At 30.5% G+C, this 19706-nt stretch overlaps 3 protein-coding genes across 6 annotated transcripts in view; 2 read left to right on the forward strand and 1 right to left on the reverse strand.

Annotated features, from left to right (window-relative positions):
• Positions 1 to 19706, reverse strand: part of LOC126880618 (cyclin-dependent kinase 11B) — a 52899-nt gene that overhangs the window by 26466 nt on the left and 6727 nt on the right. For 2 of the 3 annotated variants that reach the window (XM_050644622.1, XM_050644620.1), the window contains exons 1-3: positions 9973 to 10191; positions 9392 to 9562; positions 3159 to 3481 (exon numbers count right to left, since the gene is read on the reverse strand). In XM_050644622.1, the coding sequence (XP_050500579.1) occupies positions 3159 to 3481; positions 9392 to 9562; positions 9973 to 10076 (598 nt within the window). In that variant the 5' untranslated portion in view covers positions 10077 to 10191. Of the gene's footprint in view, positions 1 to 3158; positions 3482 to 9391; positions 9563 to 9972; positions 10192 to 19706 lie in introns of those variants that run through there. The other variant, XM_050644623.1, reaches the window with a different exon arrangement.
• Positions 1 to 19706, forward strand: part of LOC126880619 (dihydrofolate reductase) — a 29144-nt gene that overhangs the window by 5810 nt on the left and 3628 nt on the right. The window contains exons 1-2 of one of the 2 annotated variants that reach the window (XM_050644624.1): positions 10397 to 10551; positions 18088 to 18175. In XM_050644624.1, the coding sequence (XP_050500581.1) occupies positions 18093 to 18175 (83 nt within the window). In that variant the 5' untranslated portion in view covers positions 10397 to 10551; positions 18088 to 18092. Of the gene's footprint in view, positions 1 to 10396; positions 10552 to 18087; positions 18176 to 19706 lie in introns of those variants that run through there. The other variant, XM_050644625.1, reaches the window with a different exon arrangement.
• LOC126880620 (uncharacterized) lies at positions 15279 to 16908 on the forward strand. Its single transcript, XM_050644626.1, has 2 exons — positions 15279 to 16237; positions 16301 to 16908. The coding sequence occupies exons 1-2, from the start codon at positions 15977 to 15979 to the stop codon at positions 16475 to 16477; spliced, it is 438 nt and encodes a 145-aa protein (XP_050500583.1). The 5' UTR covers positions 15279 to 15976; the 3' UTR covers positions 16478 to 16908.

Consider the following 19706-nt stretch of genomic DNA (forward strand, 5'->3'; position numbering starts at 1 on the left):
ATAATGTAACGTTGTATTATAATACGGAACATCGTCGAATACGATGCATGAAATACTCGTATGTCAAACACTAAACATTCGTGGGATGTAACATTCATTATGGAATAAGAGGTTCATACGTGGTTTTCAGAGAGTTTAACAAAAAACATTTTTTATACCAAAACCATTTTATCAAGAGACTAAATAATATAAAATTATGAAACAAGTGTCATGCATTTACTAGTTTTTAATTAGATAAACAAAAAACTTACATTATATAAACCGATGTTCAAAGATTTTCACAAAACAATTACCACGTCGTTACATACAAGGTTTTCATTTTATTTAAATTTTACAAGATGGCTACGTGGTTTACATTCACGTCACTAGATGTCACCGCTCTTAAGCTAGAGCAACCATCTTTATTGCACTAATAGCTTACGAGGTATTCATTGGAATAACACAATCATTTTTTTTTATATAAAAATTGAGATACGAGGGTTTCACTCTACGCCATTGATATATCTCCCGTAGTGAACCTTTGTCACAGTATGTTACGACACAGCCAACCATTAGGTTAAGAACAGAACAAGTGGGTCACGGTGGAGGTGTAGGTTGTGGTCGATGTCGATATCCATGTAAAACAAATACATTGTAGTGAATGGAAGAGAACAGAGCAGGTAACTCGCGGTGGAGGTTTAGCGCGATGCCATCCAGGAGGTTTACATCGATTCTTTTGAAAATAAAATGAGTTTGTTTTACATGGATGTCTACTGGGTGGCCTACAAGGATGCTTCCCTGTGATTGGTCCATTCGAAGCCAAGTTGTCATTACCTGCGCTATCTGAGTTGATAATTTTTATATAATCCCTTTTTTGTATTCAGTTTATTTTTGAATTTCTAAAGTAATTAAATTCAGTAAATTTTTGAAATATGAAGGAGGATCTGATTATTTACAGCTGACATTTCATCACTACCATCACTTGACTGACACAACATCGCAAAAGCACAGTCTTTTAGTCATTCAAATTTCATTAAACTACTTCACTTGATATTTTATTTTTATTTATTATTTATACATATGACCTGGCCTCTAGTGACTAATCCAGGTCGTTTTTTCCTGATGGGATTACAGATATTTTTTTTTATATTTTTACATTTTTTACTCAACTATTAAATCTATTTTTACAATTAACAATTTGCCATAATCTATTAATTACGTTTAAAAAACAAATTTAAATAAACAATTTAAAATATTTTTGGTACTATCAACTCCCTTCTAAGTTATAAAGACAGTCCCTCTATTTTCAGAAGAGAGTTGGTAGTTTTTTTTTTATTTCATGAATTATGTATTGAATTATTATTTTTATTTATTTATTTTATATTGAATTATTATTATTATAATTGTAAATATCTATTTTTGAATTTATATTTTATTTTATTTATTTTAATTTTATCTTACTCAACTTCATCAGGGTTGGATTATTGGTTGTCTTCTTCTATTATTATAGATTTCTTGTTGTTTTTTAGATATTATTTGTGTGAGATTGTTTAATATTTCAAAATATTCTTCATTTTGTAATATATCTCTTATTTCAATTCTTTCTAATCTTCTTCTCATTTCTCTATGTTCTTCATTTTCTATAGTATTTTCACAATGTAACACTATATGTTCTGGTGTACCTAGTTCTCCACATTCACAATATGCATCATCTTTTAAGTTAAATCTTTCCAAATATGTTGGGTACGGTCCATGTCCTGTTAAAAAGTGTATTAAACCTTGTTTTGGATTAAAATAATTTGTAATGTTTTCTAATATTGGTATAAAATTGTATAAACGTCTAGATTTTGTTGAATTTTCCCATTCATTTTGTCTTTTTCTATTTATTATTTCTTTTAATTCTCTTTTATTTCTTATATCTAATCCTATTATTTGTATTATTTTTTCATGTTTTTCTTTTTTTAGCCAATAATTACATGCTCTTTTTTGTGTTTCTAAATGCATTGGCATTACTCCAGTTAAAACTGTGAGTGCCTGTGTTGCAGTTGTTCCAAATGCTCCCGTCATTCTTACAAGAAATCCTCTCTGAGCTCTATTTAATTTTTCTGCATTTTTTTTATTTATTAATCTATGTGCCCATACACTTGAACCGTACCCTACAATTGATGCAAGTATTGTACTTAGGTATATTCTCATCTGTCGGAACGAAATTCTATATTCCTTCTGTGCTAGACTAGCAATGCTATGCATGATCTTTGTTGCCTTTTCACAGACACAATTCATGTGTTTTGTAAATAATTTTTGTTCGTCTATTATAATACCTAAATATTTTGTTTCCATTTTTCTTTTTATTGTTTTCCCTCTAATTTTATAATTGGATCTCTTTCTAAATTTCCGTTTATTAAACTATATGTTATTTTTGAATCTGATATTGTTAATTTTACTTTATTCATCCAATCATTTACTCTTATTAATACTTCATTTGATTTATTTTCTAATTCTCTTCTTGAGTTTGCATCTATGATCAACAACAAATCATCTGCATATGCTATGCTTCCAAGCACTTCAGGATCTATAGTCAATTGTTCCAACAGTTCCTCTAGCATTACATCCCAGAACATAGGTCCACAAACTGATCCTTGTGGACATCCTTTTGTGATATGTTTTGTCTTTTTTCCTGTTGGACAGCTTAGGCTTGCATATCGGTCTTAACAGTAGTTTCTGAGACTTCCGTACAGATTCTTTGGACATCTCATTCTTCGAAGTCTTTCAAAGAATGACGGCCACCAAAAAAAAAACCACTTCACTTAATAGTGGTTCTAGCTCGACTGACAGCGCAGGTGACCTCCTTGCTATGTGCTGTCGACATCGACCGTGACTTAACTAGTGGCATCCACCGCGACCTACACCTCCACCTCGACCCACTTGTTCTGTTCTTACCCTAAGTGTATTACAAGGTTTGTTTGTCTCGTAATGCAGCCAAGGAGTTAACATGCCTTTGATAACGTTTAAATCATGTTTTGAATTCAAAGTGTACTAAGAGGGCATAGCACTTAAAGAAATTTATAAAATCTTTTAATACTCTAATGATAAATTAGTGAAATGTGTGACTAATCACTTGAAGGTAAAGTGATTAATAATTCAAAAAGAATTATTAATTATTTTGAACAAAATCCTACCTTCATCATCAGGTTTACTGGATCTTTTGCTGAGTAACCTGGCTCTGAAATCGTGTAAGGCTTTGTCAGCTCTCTCAGCTCTGCTTCGCTTGGAATCTTCATAATAGTCACGGTGTTTTTCTGAATCTTTGTGTCTTAAATCTTTACTACTTAGCTTTTTGTCATCGTGCCTCTTCATTTCATGTCTGCTTCTTGACTTCTCTTCTTGCCTGTCTCTATAATGTCCATCATAACTGGATTGTTCAAAATGTTTTTCTCTATAATATCTATCTTTTTCCCTCTGATGAAGTTCTCGTTCTTTTATTGAACGACTTGATTTCTCCCTAGAATAAAAAAAATTAATTGTTGGTTTTTCATTCAATGGATATATTACATACACTGGGGTGCAAAATTAACCTGTTGTCCGATTTAAGTGATTTTTTTAATATATTATAACCATATTCTTTAGCAATATCGCTGTAGTAGTATTGTTGCTAAACAGTTAAATTTTCATTGTATACCGGGTGTATCAATCAAACTGTGTTTTTTTTCTCAAAGTTCGCATCACCCTGTGGAATATTCTAGCATTTATAAAATACTGAAATTAAAATCAACTATAGATGTTTTCTCAACATTTTGTTTTTTGACTCATTTGCTTATGTTGGATAATAAAAAAGTTAGGTACTTTAATAACTAGCCATGTTTTTCATCAATACAGCATGTTTTTAAATAATATTTGGCAAACTTTAAGGGGTAATTCTGTATGAAAAAATAATGACAGTTTGCTTTATCAACGATATGTCTGCAAATGCTTCGTTTCCGAGATAGGGGGTGTTGAAAGTTTTCTTACAAACTGACGATTTATTTATTGCTTTAAAACCGGTTGAGGTATGCAAATGAAATTTGGTGGGTTTTAAGAAGTAGTTATTGCACATTTTTTGACATACAATTAAGAATTTAATATTCACCATTGGCGCGGATACGAGTAATATGAGGGCTTATATTACCTGTATGCGTGCCAATGGTGAAAATTAAATTCTTACTTTTGTGTCAAAAATGTACAATAACAACGTCTTAACACCCACCAAATTTCATTTGCATATCTCAACTGGTTTTTAAGCAATAATTAAATCGTCAGTTTGTAAGAAAAATTTCAACACCCTCTATCTCAGAAATGAAGCATTTGTGGACATAGGTTTATAAAGCAAACTGTCATTATTTTTTCATGTAGAATTACCCCTTTAAGTTTGTCGCACTTATTTAGAAACACCCTGTATTAATAAAGAACATGGCTAGTTGTTAAATTTCGTAACTTTTTTATGGTCCTACTTAAGCGAATGAATCAAAAAACAGAGTGTTGAGAAAACATAAGGTTATAGTTGGGTTTTAATTTGAGTATTTTATAAATGCTAGAATATTCCATGGGGTTATGCGCAGTTTAAGAAAAAAACACAGTTTCATTGGTACACCCGGTATGCAATGAAAATTTACCTGTTTAGTTACAATATTATTACAGCGATATTGATAAAGAATAAGGCTATTAACATATTAAAAAATCACTTAAATCGGACAACAGGTTTAGGAAATTAGAAACATCAAAAATGACCCATTTTTAAGGTGTCCGGTTAATTTTGCACCCCAGTATATAATGCATCTCAAAAATATTGAGTTTTATTTTAAAATATATAGTATATGTCAGAATTGTTGAAAATATTGGGTATTTATGCCTAAATAGGTCTTCCCTTCAAAACAATGAAAGGACATCGCACACATCTTATGGAAAATATAATGTCACTCAAATTCAATAAAATTTATACCAATAGATTCGTTTTAAATTAACGATCAAATCTTATCATTGCGCCAACTCTCTATTTTCAAAAATAAGAGCAGAAATTGATATAAATAAATCTGAAATCAAATGTGTAGGTACATAAGTTAGAGAGAGAAAAAATATTTTAAAATACCCAGATTTTCGGTACTCCATAAATCAGCGGATTAGTTTCACTAATCCGCTTAGGCCCAGCGGGATTTAAGCTGTTATGAATAGCACTCAGAGCAATAATGATTGTAAACTAACATTTTATGGACTCCAAAAATGTGATTTCGATAAACTTTAATTGCAATTTGCGCCGTAATTAATCATAATTAAGAGTTGGCGCAATGATAAGAATTGATCGTTATATTAAAACGAATCTAATCATATAAATTTTATTGAATTTGAGTGACATTATATTTTCCATAAGATGTGTGCAGTAAGATTTTTGGTTGGTTGTTGAACTCTTCACTTTTGTTTTATGTGGTTTCTGAGTTTTTCTAGATTGTGAATCTCAAGAGCTCCTTAGAAATGGGATTTCAGTGTTCCTGTTATTTATCTGCCATCAAAAGGCTCAATTTATACAGTGAGCACGTAAAGGTTGGAATAAATTCATTTTCTAGAGAATGAACAATTTTGGAAAAAAATGCCGAGACAGGTCGATTTTTATTTTTAAATTACGACTTTTTGGAATATACAGAGAGGTCCTAAATTATGGAATAAATTTATTTTCTCTAAAATGGACGACTATAAAGAAAAATCCTGAAATAGGTCGATTTTTGTTTTTAAATTACAACTTTTTGGCATATATTTCATACTAGTGACGTCATCCATCTGAGCGTGATGACGTAATCAATGATTTTTTTAAATGGGAATAGGGGTTGTGTGGCACCTCATTTGAAATGGCGTTCAATTCTCTATTCAGTAATACAAACATTAATATCATTATTTATAAAGGGTGACCAAAAAAATAATTTTTTAAATAAATTAATTGAAGAAAAAAGAAGAATGCATGCAATTTATTTAACTCAAAATACATTCTATCGCTGTCACAAAATAGAAAAAAATGTTTACATATTTGGCAAATAAACCTTGCTTTTCGCTTAAATTAAATGTTCAAACTGCCAAGTGGTAGGTGGGAGGGTGTTTGTGATTTAATTTAAGCGAAAAGAAATGTTTATTTGTCAAATAAACATTTTCTTTTGTATTTGCTGACAGCACTATAATGTATTTTGAGTTAAATAAATTGCATACATTCTTCTTTTTGCGTCAATTAATTTAATTCAAAAATTTTTTTTTGGTCACCCTGTATAAATAATAATATTATTGTTTATATTACTGAATAGAGAATTGAAAACCCTTTCAAATGAGGTGCCACACAACCCCTATTCCCATTTAAAAAATCATCGATTACGTCATCACGCTCAGATGGATGACATCACTAGTATGAAATATATGTCAAAAAGTTGTAATTTAAAAACAAAAATCGACCTGTTTCCGGATTTTTCTCTATAGTCGTCCATTTTAGAGAAAATGAATTTATTCCATAATTTAGGACCTCTCTCTATATCATACTAGTGACGTCACCCATTTGGGTGTGATGACGCCATCGATGATTTTTTTAAATGAGAATAGGGGTCGTGTCATAGCTCATTTGAAAGGTAATTATATTCTCTATTCAGCAATATAAACGATAACATAATTATTTATACAGGGTGTCCAAAAAGAAATTTTTTAATTAAATTTATTGTCATAAAAAGAAGAATCTGTGTAATTTATTTAATTTAAAATACATTTTACTGCTATCAGAAAACAGGAAAAAATGTTTATTTGACAAATAAATATTGTTTTTTGCAAATTCAATATTAAAGCAGCCACCCATCTGCCTCTTGACAATTTGAGCATTTAATTTAAACGAAAAGCAATGATTTTTTTTCAAATAAACATTTTTTTCTGTTTTCTGAGAGCAGCAAAATGTATTTTGAATTATATATGCCAAAAAGTCGTAATTTAAAAATAAAAGTTGACCTCTTTCGGGATTTTTTCCAAAAGCGTCCATTCTCGAAAAAATGAATTTATTCCAACCTTTACGTGCTCACTGTATATGGGATGAAAAATTTGAAAAGTTTTATGACTACAAATGCTTAGAGATCATCCCAAACCCTTTTTTTGGTGCATCATGGGATATCAAATTCTCTCTAATGCATTACAGTTGGAACTGGAAGTGACAGAAAAAAACATACATCTGTGATTATTATACATTGAACTTGGAAAATTATGTATTCCTTGATGGGCGATGGGTATTTGCATATTAAAATGACTTATACTTATAGATGTATAATTGGCTGGCAATTACAAGACTCTAAATAGATAACCAATCAATGATGCGAATAAAGATAATTTGACACAAAAGTAATCGATCGTGACAGTATTTTCACAATATCATATGGCAAAATGACAATTGTAATTTCTAGGTTAGTATTTTTCAGCGGCGTAAATATAAATATTTTATGTAAAATTGGTATCTTCAGACATTGTAACAGAAATTTGATTTTATATTTATTTATTTTTACATTGCAATATTTTAAATATTAATATTGTGGCAAATATTTGTATACATATCGATGTTTATATAAATATAATAAATATTCTGAAAACTGTCAGATTTAACTAAAATGTCATGTAATGATTTGCGACATTCTTAAAATGCTATATGACGTAAAAAGTAATGACACACTGAAAAAAGGGTTTAGAATCCACTGTATTCTCTGAATACAAATGTTAAAAAATAAGCCTCCTCTAAAAAACACTCGGGTGAAGATGGATTTATTAATTAGGTTGTTTAGGTAGTCCATGACAAAATATCACTACTTAAGTCTGTTTTAGACTATAACATAAAATGATATACTAAGTTTTGTCACAATGTAAAACAGGAAACAAAATCTGTTAACAGAAAATGTTATACAAATTAGAACATGTCCTATTTGATAACAATTTTTAGTACACAGGCATGGGCAGTTAGGTTATTTTCCTTATACTGTCACATTGGTTCTTTTTTCTTTTAAGGTTAACTTTTCTTTTAAGAAATGTTGCACTGGAAGCAGCTGATAATAATAGAGTTTTCTTATCCATCATATAAAATATATCTTTGTAATATAAAATATCAAAGATAAAACTAACTAGTTAAATGTTGAGAAAAATGAGGTTAAAATATCCTTAAAAGAAAATAAGAAGAAGAAAATTGAGGTTACCGTACCATCACAAAAATATAAAAAAGTACTTTTTTAGGATGTAATCCGCAGGCGCAGAATCACATAACATATTTTGATACCAAAATGTGACAATGTAATACACAAAACTTCTTGTATTAATATTGTACACAATCATTTCATGTAAGTTTTTGTTATACCATTTTCTTATATCATTTGATGTTATAGTCTAAAACAGACTTTACTTTTTATTATTTTGCCTAAATTGAAAACATTAGAATTCGACAGTATAATAGTTTTAAGTATTTTTTTCAGATTAGAAATTTTTCAAGATGAGAAACATCGAGATAAGATGTAGACTGAAGATTAGGGATATTGTGAAAGAAATTACAAAAGAATTAATGGTGATAACAGGTGCTATGATGATAACAGGTGCACACAAAAAAATCTAAAATGGAGACCCAGGAGAACAACAAAATGAAGAAGTATGGGAAGACTTAAAATAGATGGGTAGATAAAATAAGAGCACTGGCAGGCAGCTGGATTTGGGACAGGATAGAGAAAGCTGGGAGAGACCTTCATTCAGTAGTGGATGGAAAATGGATGATGAAGAAAAGACTTTCTTTAAATATGTTTTTGGATTTAGATGTTTAACAACTTCAATATTTCCAGCTGTACATTTAGGTGGTTGTCTATTTCTAGTTTTTCAAGGAATTCTTTTAATAGTTCTGAATTACTCAATAAAATATTCACACTAATCAGCCCTCCCTAATTAAGTTTTTTTATTTCTCAATCCCCTAGGAACATTAACTATGATTATAAGTCAAGTGGTACACTTTGACACCAGTATTTGCTCAATCTCAAGCCTTTTTAATTCCTATAAACTTGAAATTTTGCTTCCTCTGCTTAAGTATAGTGTTTTTAATACCACCATAATTTGGTCTTAAATTTCTATGAAATATAGTTTTTTAGTGATATTCGCCAAGCAAAGATTAGGAACTTTTGTGAACTATTGTATTTTGTATGTATTGTGCTTTGGCCCGGATTGTAAACATTATAGTGAAAGAGGGATGTGTTTCCAAAGGATCTGGGAAAACAGTGAAGAAAAAAACTGAATTCTGTAAGCCTCTGGGAGACAGATTACAAATTATGCCAGCATGAGAAGCACTATGTCATATGTCAACCCTACCAGCCAATATAAAAGAAATGTAAAATAGAAAATGACTATTTACCTATGTTTTTCTCTATGTAGATGTCTTTCATCCCTATGGCGATCAGACCTCTTCCTTCTATCTTGATCTTTCTTTTTACTCTTAGATGAGGAGACATGAGAGGATGATTTAGCTTGTGGTGGCTTAATATCTAATGAGTCTACAGCCTCGCCTTCTTCCTCTTCTGAGCCACTGAAATATATTATGAGATTATAGACAAAACTAAGGAATCAATAACAAATTGTTTGATACATTCAGTTTCATGCCTAAATTATTATAAAAGTTGTAATTTATTGATATAAAAGTTTATATTTACGGATACTTAGATCTAGCTTCTTCGACAACGAATATTTTACTGTGCAAAATAAGAAGAACGAAAGTAAATTGCAAATTACATTCTTGTTTATTGGAATAATTATTACCGCCATTTACTTTCATACTTCTTATGTTGCACAGTAAAATATTCGTTGTCGAAGTAATCCAAAACAGGCGTATGTTCGTGGAATGACCCATAACTATCTTATAACATAAAAAATTAGATAATTTCCCAAATAAGCAAAATTATTATCAAAAACGTTTGTAAAACGATGGTGAAAACTAACCTTAATTCTACAGTTTCTTGTTCTTGTATTTGTTTAGGATCTACGGGGCTTTGACCCAATTCTCCATCTTCACTTTGCTCTTCCGCAGATTCATTGTCGGACATAGTTAATCAAATAGGCCTTATAGCCTTATTTATTTTTAAAACTTTTTACAAATTTTACCTACAGATAAACTTGAATTTGGATTTATGATTTATTTTGAGTGATGATTGACATTGACATTAATAATTTGACAATTAATGACAATCGACCACCACAGATGACCAACTTTGAAGCAATGAAAAACTTATAAAAACTGAAAATTTCCATAAATTTTAAATTTATAATTCTTCCCTTCTGATTTATAAATGCAATTTGTTGTGATAATTTACGATAGTACATACGAACCACCGTCACGCATGTATTTTTAGATTAATTATTTATTTGACAGTTGCAGTCCGTTTTTTTCAAGACCTAAATACCTAAAGTTCCTAAACGATACTGACATCTGACATTTACAATTCAAAAAAGTAACCTCACTTTTTTTTGTTTATAAGTAAACAGTATTTTACAAGTTGTGTGTTGTTTTTGTTTTTATAGGTTTGTAGAATAAATTATTAATTACAATAATCTATTTCAAGTTGTCGATACAGTTACTACTTTTTGATAAAATATTAAATATATAATACTATTCGTTTACAACGTCCTCGGTCTTCCCATACTCTTCACCATTCCTCTTTCATCCATGGCTTTGTTTATTTCTGCCTTCCAACTTTTCCTTGGTCTACCTTGCGGTTTCCAGTTTTGTACTTGTTTTGGGATTTTGTCCTCATGCATTCTCTGTACCTGACGAAACCATCTTAGTAGTATTTCATTGATTTCGTCATATATTTTATGTGTTATAGTATTTTTACTACAAAAACGTTATTACGTAGGTCAAAATTTTTGACCTAAGAGAACTGTCAAAACATTAGAATGTGACTTTTCATTATTGTCATGTTTATAAAAATATGGCAATAATGAAAAGTCACATTCTAATGTTTTGACAGTTCTCTTACGTCAAAAATTTTGACTTACGTCAAAAATTTTGACCTACGTAATAACGTTTTTGTAGTAAAAATACTATACCTTATTATATTCATTACATTTGCTGATTGCTTCTCCTCCATCTAATCCCTGCCACATCCCACCAAGGGAGCGTTCAAGTATTACGTAACGTAATTTTTGAAGATTTTTGACCCCCCTCCCCAATGTAACGCACTGTAACGTTTTTCTGTACCCCTTCCCCTGCCTAAACGTTATGTAACACCCAAGTTTTCATTTGAACCTAAATGAAGGTACAATCCAGGGGTTCATCGTAAAAAATAAACGAAAGTTGGGAGATTTTGATTCCATAGTTTTTTTTATTTAAGTTAAAAAACAATATGCTGTAACGTTTTACAAGACCCCCTTCCCCCTAACCGCGTTACGTAATACTTGAACGCCCCCACCATTCATATATTTGGTTTTTCCTATATTGATCTCTAGTCCTTATTTTCTGTATCCCTCTATTAGCTTTCTTGTCATGTAACAGATATTATCATAGTCTTGTGCTATTAGTATTTATTTATTTATTTATTAATTTACGGGATTACCCCCATTACAACACATACAGTATAAAATCAATCTCTGTAATATCTACTAAACTAGAGTAAAATAAATCTTAATTACATACTTATTAAACAAAAACGAAATATTAATAGTTATCCATTACACATATTACATCTATTACACAAATCAGTTCAAATAAACAAAAAGTACCTGTCAAGCTCTTTTAATCCGATTCTTAAAACCAGCCAAGGAGACACCAAACATTTCCAAGTTATTCTCGTTTATAATTTTTAGTGTTCGCTCAATGGGCGAATGCATACCATAGTTTGTCCGATGAAAAGGTATATAAAACAAATCAACATGTCTGAGACTTCTGGAAGGAACATATAAATTAATAGATTGGAGAAGTTCAGAACAACAAATTAAACCATTTATTAATTTAAACACAAATACCAAATCAGAGTTATCTCATCGAGTTTTTAATAAATTCATGTTGAGTGTTTTTAAAATATAGGTATAATCATGATTAGTAATGCGTATGTTTAATTTGTATGCACAATATCTCAAAAATTTATTCTGCAATCTCTCCAACGTAGTAGAATGAGCTTGGTATTGTGGAGACCATACAATAGATGCATATTCCACTTTAGATACAACCAAAGCATAATATACCGTTCTTAAAGCCCCTACAGATAGTCTCAGACAGTTGCGAATGATAAAGCCCAAAGATTTTGATGCATTTACTGTTACACTATTTATATGTTGCACAAAACGCAACTGCTCATCAAATGTGACTCCTAAGTCTTTTATTGTTTTAACATAAGACAATTCATTTTCATTAATTGTGTAAGAAGTATCATATTTTTTATTACCTCTATAAAAGCTTATATAACAGCATTTAGCAACATTTAAATGCAAAATATTATTCTCACACCAAATACTCAACCGGTCTAAATCTTCTTGAATTAATGTTACATCAACATTTGAATCTACAGATTTAAATAATTTCAAATCATCTGCAAACATCAGGAAATCGCAATTTCTAAAACATTCTGATATATCGTTCACAAATATATTAAATAACAAAGGTGAACAGTGAGCTCCTTGGGGTACTCCTGATGTCACATGAATTATATTTGAATTAAAACAACCTACTCTCACCTGCTGTGTGCGATCTCTTAAAAAGCTATTGAACCATTGTAAGGATTGATGACTGAAGCCAAAAGCATTTAATTTTCCCAATAACATGTTATGATCTACTCTGTCAAATGCCTTGGAGAAGTCAGTATAAATAGTATCCATCTGACTTTTATTCTCCAACGCGTTTAATATTTTTTGTTCAAAGAGTACTAAATTTGTTACCGTTGATTTATTCTGAGAAAATCCATGTTGATTGTGTATTAGACGCTCTTTACAATAAAATTTTAATTGATCGTGCAATAGTCTATCAAAAAGTTTTGGTATAGAGATAGAGGATTGTTTACAAACGCTTCGATAATTTGTTATGTCTTGTTTATTACCTGATTTAAAAATTGGGCAGATATAAGAGTGCTTCCATAAATTTGGGAAAACTGATGTCTTTAATGATGACTCAAAAAGAAGATATAAAGGATTAGTTAGTGAATATATACAGTTCTTTAGAAAGTAATCGGGAATACCATCTGGACCACTGCTTAACTTATTGGGTAGGGATAAAATGTTGTTGAAAATATCTTTCACTGATATTGAAAAATTAGGTATAAAAAGATTGTTGTTTCCCTTTACTTCCAAGTTATTAATATTTGATTGTGGCGAATAAACTGTTGAAAAAAATTGACGGAAACAGTTTGCAATCTGTTGTCCGTTTGTTGCTATAGCATTACCATAGTACATACTGTTTGGTAAATCATTTGATGCTCATCTTACTGTTTACAAACTGCCAAAAGTACTTAGGATTACTGCATAAATTATGATTTACTTGATTCAGATAAGTGTTATAACATTGATTTGATAGATCCTTACACAATCTCCTAAGTTCTGAAAAAATCACATAATCCTCTTGATTACAGGAAGCTAAATAATTTTTATGAGCAATTTTTTTCTGTACGACTAAATAACGCAAGTTGGCATCAAACCATTTTGGATAACTAGAAGTTCTAAATCTTTTCACCGGTACAAACAATGATAGTGACATATTAAGCATGTTGTAAAATTCTGTTAAAGCATCATCAACATTTGACAAATTCAAATGGTCTTCCCAAGGTATCATTGAAAGATAGTTATTGAGACCTTCATAGTCTGCATTTACAAAATCATGATAAAATTCAGTATATTCTAATGACTTACCTCGATGTTCACACAAACTAATATTGTAAGTGTAACTTATGTGATGATAACTATTTTTAAAAATCGGATCTGAAGCTTTTGCTACTTGTAAATCACAAACATTTGTAAATATTAAGTCTAAAAACACATTTCTTTCATTTGGAATATTAATCATCTGGAAAAAATTCAAGTACCCATAAAACTCAGCTAAGTACAATGCATGTGAACCTTGAGGACAATTCACCAAGACCCCTGATTCATTGTTATCCCATGAAGCTTCCGGAAGGTTGAAGTCTCCGAATATATATGTCTTATGATGATTATACCTTTGGGATATATCTTCGACTGATAAACAGTGTTGTTCATATATTTGTTCTACCGATTTTGGTGGAATATACACCCCTCCAATTATAAAATTTTCTTTACCAAATGAGCATAAAAGAAAAAGTTGTTCAATAGATTTGTACAAGGGTTTCAGCACAGTTACCTTAATGTAGTCTATAACAACAATCAAAATACCTCCTCCTCTTGACTTATAACTATTATCACGATCACATCTAAAAGTTCTATATGAAGGTATTTTAATTTCACTATCTAAAATATCTTCGTGTAACCAACTTTCAACAAATATAAAAATGTCATAATCAGAACATAAAATAGAACTAATCAGATCTTGAATTTTTGTATGAAGTCCTCCGACGTTCTGACAATAAACTTGTAATGGGGATGAGATTAGTTTTTTCCTTCTTTCTTGAATGATTCAATTTTTGGTACACCATTTCTGTATTTTATGGCAATGTCTTTTTCGCCTTTATTTTGTCTGTCTTTTAATTCTTTCCAAGCTTTACTGAACATATCCCTTTGCATATTTGTTTGATTACTATTTATTTTGATTGTTGAGTTCTGCAGTCTTTTCTTATTCCTTAAAATGTCCTTAACAACACCATTATTGGAAAAAATAGCTCTAAGTGGACGAGACTTACCACCCATGTTCTTTCCTACTCGAACAACCTTCACTAAATCCTCCAACGCTTCATCTTTTCCCATTTGTTTCATAATTTCCTCGACTTTGGCTTTGTCTTGTTTTATCCTATCTTCAATATTCTCAGAATTCAATTCGGGAACATTGAATAACATAATATTGTTAGATTTTACAATTCTATCATTTATTTCTATGAACATTTCCTCAAATGGCAAACCTGGCGCATTGGAGTTGCATTTCAGTTCATCAATAGTCTTCCTTAGATCACAAATCTGATTATCCTTTTCGTGTAAGGATTTTTCATTGGCACATTTAAGTTTCTCTACCTCAATCTTTAGATCTTCAACCATAGACTTCAAAATTGGTACTAACAGTAAATAGTGATGTAAAAAAACGTGTTTTTTTTTTAATTCTAAAAAAAACGAAAAAAAAAACAATAAAAAACGTGTTTTTTTTGTTTTTAATTGTTTTTTATTAGTTTCTCAACGTAATATTAACAATATCAATATTAGGAGTTGTTTGTAAGCCTAAAAATCACCCAATATTTCAATATTATATCCAAAACATCTAGAAACTCAGTGTTTGACGTTCCTTTTTAAAAAATATTGAAACATTAAACCCTTACTGCCTTTATCTATTATTTTTTTACGTCGTTGCTTTTGGGGAATCACCGAAATTTAGCAGGACGCTCGTATTCGTTGGCGCTGAGAAAACCGGGGAATTACCGATTAGCTTTTGCAGGTGTTCTGTTGTTATTTTGTGATTTACTTGCCTTGTGCCGGAAATATTTGTGTTTAGTGCTTATTTAAATAACTATATATATAATAATATTTAGTGCTAAATTTAACAAGTCTGAAATCGTTTACTGCCGAGGCTGTTGCCCTTACAAAGGCCATCCGACAAAGCCACATATTATCTGCGTGGGTAAAGGAAAAAAAAACGAATTAAAAATAAGTTGCAGTCTTAAACTCCCAGTGCCTACCAGATGGGGATCATTAGTTCTTTGTCTACAATCATTGCTTGCTAACAAACAAATAATAAAAAGGATGGCTATCAATGACGAAGTTGAAAAGACAGTAAGCAAACACCCATCTTTAAAAAAAAAATGCTCTAAGCGATATATTTTGGGACCGGGTACAAGGATACATTATGCTTCTGGAACCAATTGCTAACACAATTACCTCTGTAGAAGGTGACACACCAACGATTTCAAAATGTCTGCATTTATTTAAAAAAATGGTTAACACCTCATTAGAAAATGTCACTAAAAGTCCATTGTTATCCAAAGAGGAAGCAGATACAAGGGCAATTTTTGAAAATCGGAAGAAGTTTGCTATTTATAGTGTTCATTTTGTAGCTAACCTTTTGGATCCAAAATATCGTGGCTGCGAACTTAGCTCAGATGAGATGGTAATTTTTTTAGGTTATAGTGGGTTTTAGTTATATTTCTATTAATTTTTTTATTTAATGTAGACTGATGCGACAGAAGTCATATACAAGGTATCACAGAAGATGCCAGATGTCGATGAAGCAGCCGTCTTAGCTGACGTTGTCAATTTTATTGCAAAAGAAGGACTATTCAAAAAGGCTTTTCTATGGAATGAGGACACAATTGCAGCTATCCTAGCTTCACAGTCAATCCTGCATTAGAATCTGAACCGGAACCAATGATAATATCCAATTCAGATCAGTCGGAGTCTGTCTTTGAAAGTGATGAAGAGGAAGCTTCAGAGTCTGAAGAAAATGCAGATAGCGACGGGACGGATCAGTGTTCATTTAAAGGATTCGGTTAATTAATTGAACCTTTTCAATCATTAAGACGTTGTTTTTTTTATTTGATAAATTTTTATTACTTATTTTTGCTTTGATTTTGCAAGTTAACGAATAAACTCTTCTTATTTTGTTTATACCCATGGTCTTTTTATTTAAAGGATTTATACGAAATTAATTATGAAACGAAATAATACTTATTTTGTTATAAAATTATACAGAATATTATATTTATTATATGTTTTTGTCATTAAATAAACAGTACCCACTTAAAAAATCAAAATAAAAAAAACGAAAAAAAACAAAAAAAACGAAGGCTTCGTTTTTTTTGCAATAAAAAACGGTTTTTTAAAAAAAAAAACGGTACCGTTTTTTATTGGTTACATCACTAACAGTAAACCTTGCTCACAATCCTCACAGAAATATTTTAATTTCCTAGCATCTGCTGCCAATTGAAGACATCTTACTTCTGTAGCTGTTATACTGGCACAATTAATATGTATAGCCCTCTTACATCCATCACACTTGAAAGAAGTCTTATCCTCTGCAGCATCTTTCTTGCATAACAAGCATTTGCCCATATTTGAATATTCAACAAAATGTCAAAAATAAACCCTTTAATAAAGATAGTAAGTCACTTCACTGGTATATGGTAATTACTTATCTATCACTATCAATAATTTGTCCTAATTTATTTGGTATATATTTGGTTGTCTGCGAAACAAAGAGTATTGTAGAGAAACAAAGAGTATATAGAAACAAAACATATTAAATACTTTCATAAAAAAAGTGTAGCTTTTGTATATCAGTAAGAAAAATATAATTATTTTTGAATAATATGCTAGATTGCTGTTAAGTAAAATCTTCATGTTAGTGTCCTCTTTGATGCACCTGAAGCTTTTCTGCAGAAACCATTTGGTAGGAAAGTGCTTCCATGGAGTTGTTAAAAAGTCAATCCTCTCAATGATTTCCATGTTTTTAAATGAGTCAGACTTAGATATAAAATTTTGTAGATTCACTTGTTTGCTTGCCAACTTCATAGATTCGTGATAATGATGCAACACATTCACCCTTTTCATTTCTATTTAAAATTCCTAGTTTCTGTTCAGTTCTTACAATATTTCTTTGTGTTTTACACTAGTTATTGCCATTTTGGAAATACTTGTTAAGAATATAGCAAAGTAGCGTCTTCAGCATCAACTACAGATGGCAAGCCAATGATTTCCATGGCACTGTTGCTATTAATAGTGCAGTATGCGTCTCTCTCATGAAATACCAAGTTTCAGTCGAGTGATTTAGGATGACACTATTTTAATAAACCACAAAAATGCACTTTGTGTAGGGGAAAATCATAGCACAGATAATCTGTAGCCCTGATAATCTGCAGATGGATTATCAAGGTTCTACTGTACTAACATTTTCTATTATTTTCATTCATTTAGGTACCTTTATTACTATATCTTATTTCTATCATCCTTTTTTGGTTGTAGTTAAAATGGTTATTAAGTTAAATTTAATAGCTGCTGCCTCTGAAAACATGGGCATTGGAAAAAACAACAATTTGCCTTGGAGATTACAGTAAGTATAATAGTCATAGTCATATATGTCATATATTTGTAAAAATTTTTCAAAAATACTATGTTAGAGACAATAGAACACATTTTTAATTTATCCCTATGCTAAGTATTAAATTAGTAAGAATAAGTCAATACATTACCATGACTGAATGGGTCAAGTTGTAGCATTTTTTTTGTCCACTCTGTATGTCATAAATTCCCTAAGGTTGCGTCTTAAAATATTCAAAGAGAATAATCATAATTCAATTGTTTATTTACTATGACAAATCTGCTAAGCGAAACCAATCGCTATATCTTTCTTATCTCACAAATTCTCTCTATCTCTATCTTGCATGATTTTGAAATAATATATGAATTAAACAACTAAATTGGCAAGAGAAGGTCGCAGGTCAAGAAAGAGACTTCACTTTTGTTTAGAATGTCAGGAAGTCAGGTCGAGGTGCTAATTTTGGTGGTATCGACCAGATAATACCACTCTGTCAATATAGATGTTTCTTTGACAAAATTTGAGATTCTATTTTTGAGAAAACTATTAAGGTTTATAATTTCTGGTTTATCTCTTGTTATCAAGATGATAAGACTATAAGACATCTACAGCTGCCTGCTTACTAGAGCAAAGCTAACACAGTACTTATCAATTCATCCAGTTATTATTCTAAAAGTTAGTATCGGAGTATCAACAGTATAATTTTTTTTTGTTTTCTTTTAGGTGTAGAAATTTAATATGTGTAATCAATGTATCTATACCAAGATAATTTTTAATTTTTTATTACCTTCATTATTTTAGTTTAAACAACATTAATTATAGAGAACTTGTTAACACCGAATATATACCCATTAAAAAAATAATGATTGAATAGGGAACTTACACATTTTTTTTTATTACATAATAATGTTCAGTTTTTTGTATAAAAATGAGATTTCCAAAATTTCACGCTTCAAAATCTCATAATAACTTAGAAGTACAAATTTAAAGTCTTCTGTATCTTAAAATAGTTCAAACGACCCGTGACGTCGCAGAGTTTAACTATATGGTTCCGTTTATGGTTATATTTAGGTATATTCTTCCTCTTTAGTTTATTGGCCTCCACCTACTTGGATATTTGGCCAGCTCGTCGTCGCGTAATAAAGGAAAAATATTTATATTCTAATGACATTTATCGTATGTCCTTGTAATAATATATACCAGTTTGTTGAGATTAGAGTTTGATACAGTTTTTGAAGGAAAGGAAAGAAGGTTTACTATGAAAAATAAAACCATTTTGTAAAAGTACAAGTTTTCTATGAATAGTTCAAACAATCAAAAACACTTGTAACATCACATAACTGTATTTTCTACTGTGCTGATGTTTATAATGTCTAATTTAAAATTATATACAATTTTGTTTACAAATGTAAACATATAATCCCGTGACGTCACGACGCGTTTTGGGTGGCTGGTATAAGTTGAATTTTTAATTGTCTTTAGGTTCCAAACGAAAGACAAACAAAACTTTTTTATCTTTGATACATGTTTAAAATTATGTTCTGTT

This window comes from Diabrotica virgifera, chromosome 2, assembly GCF_917563875.1.
Source record: "Diabrotica virgifera virgifera chromosome 2, PGI_DIABVI_V3a".
Taxonomy (NCBI): domain Eukaryota; kingdom Metazoa; phylum Arthropoda; class Insecta; order Coleoptera; family Chrysomelidae; genus Diabrotica; species Diabrotica virgifera.

Excerpts from the sequence above, each read along its gene's own strand:
- LOC126880620 (XM_050644626.1), top strand. The coding sequence starts at position 15,977 with ATGCTTCTGGAACCAATTGCTAACACAATTACCTCTGTAGAAGGTGAC. Across the intron at positions 16,238-16,300 it reads AACTTAGCTCAGATGAGATG|ACTGATGCGACAGAAGTCAT; the intron begins GTAATTTTTTTA and ends TATTTAATGTAG.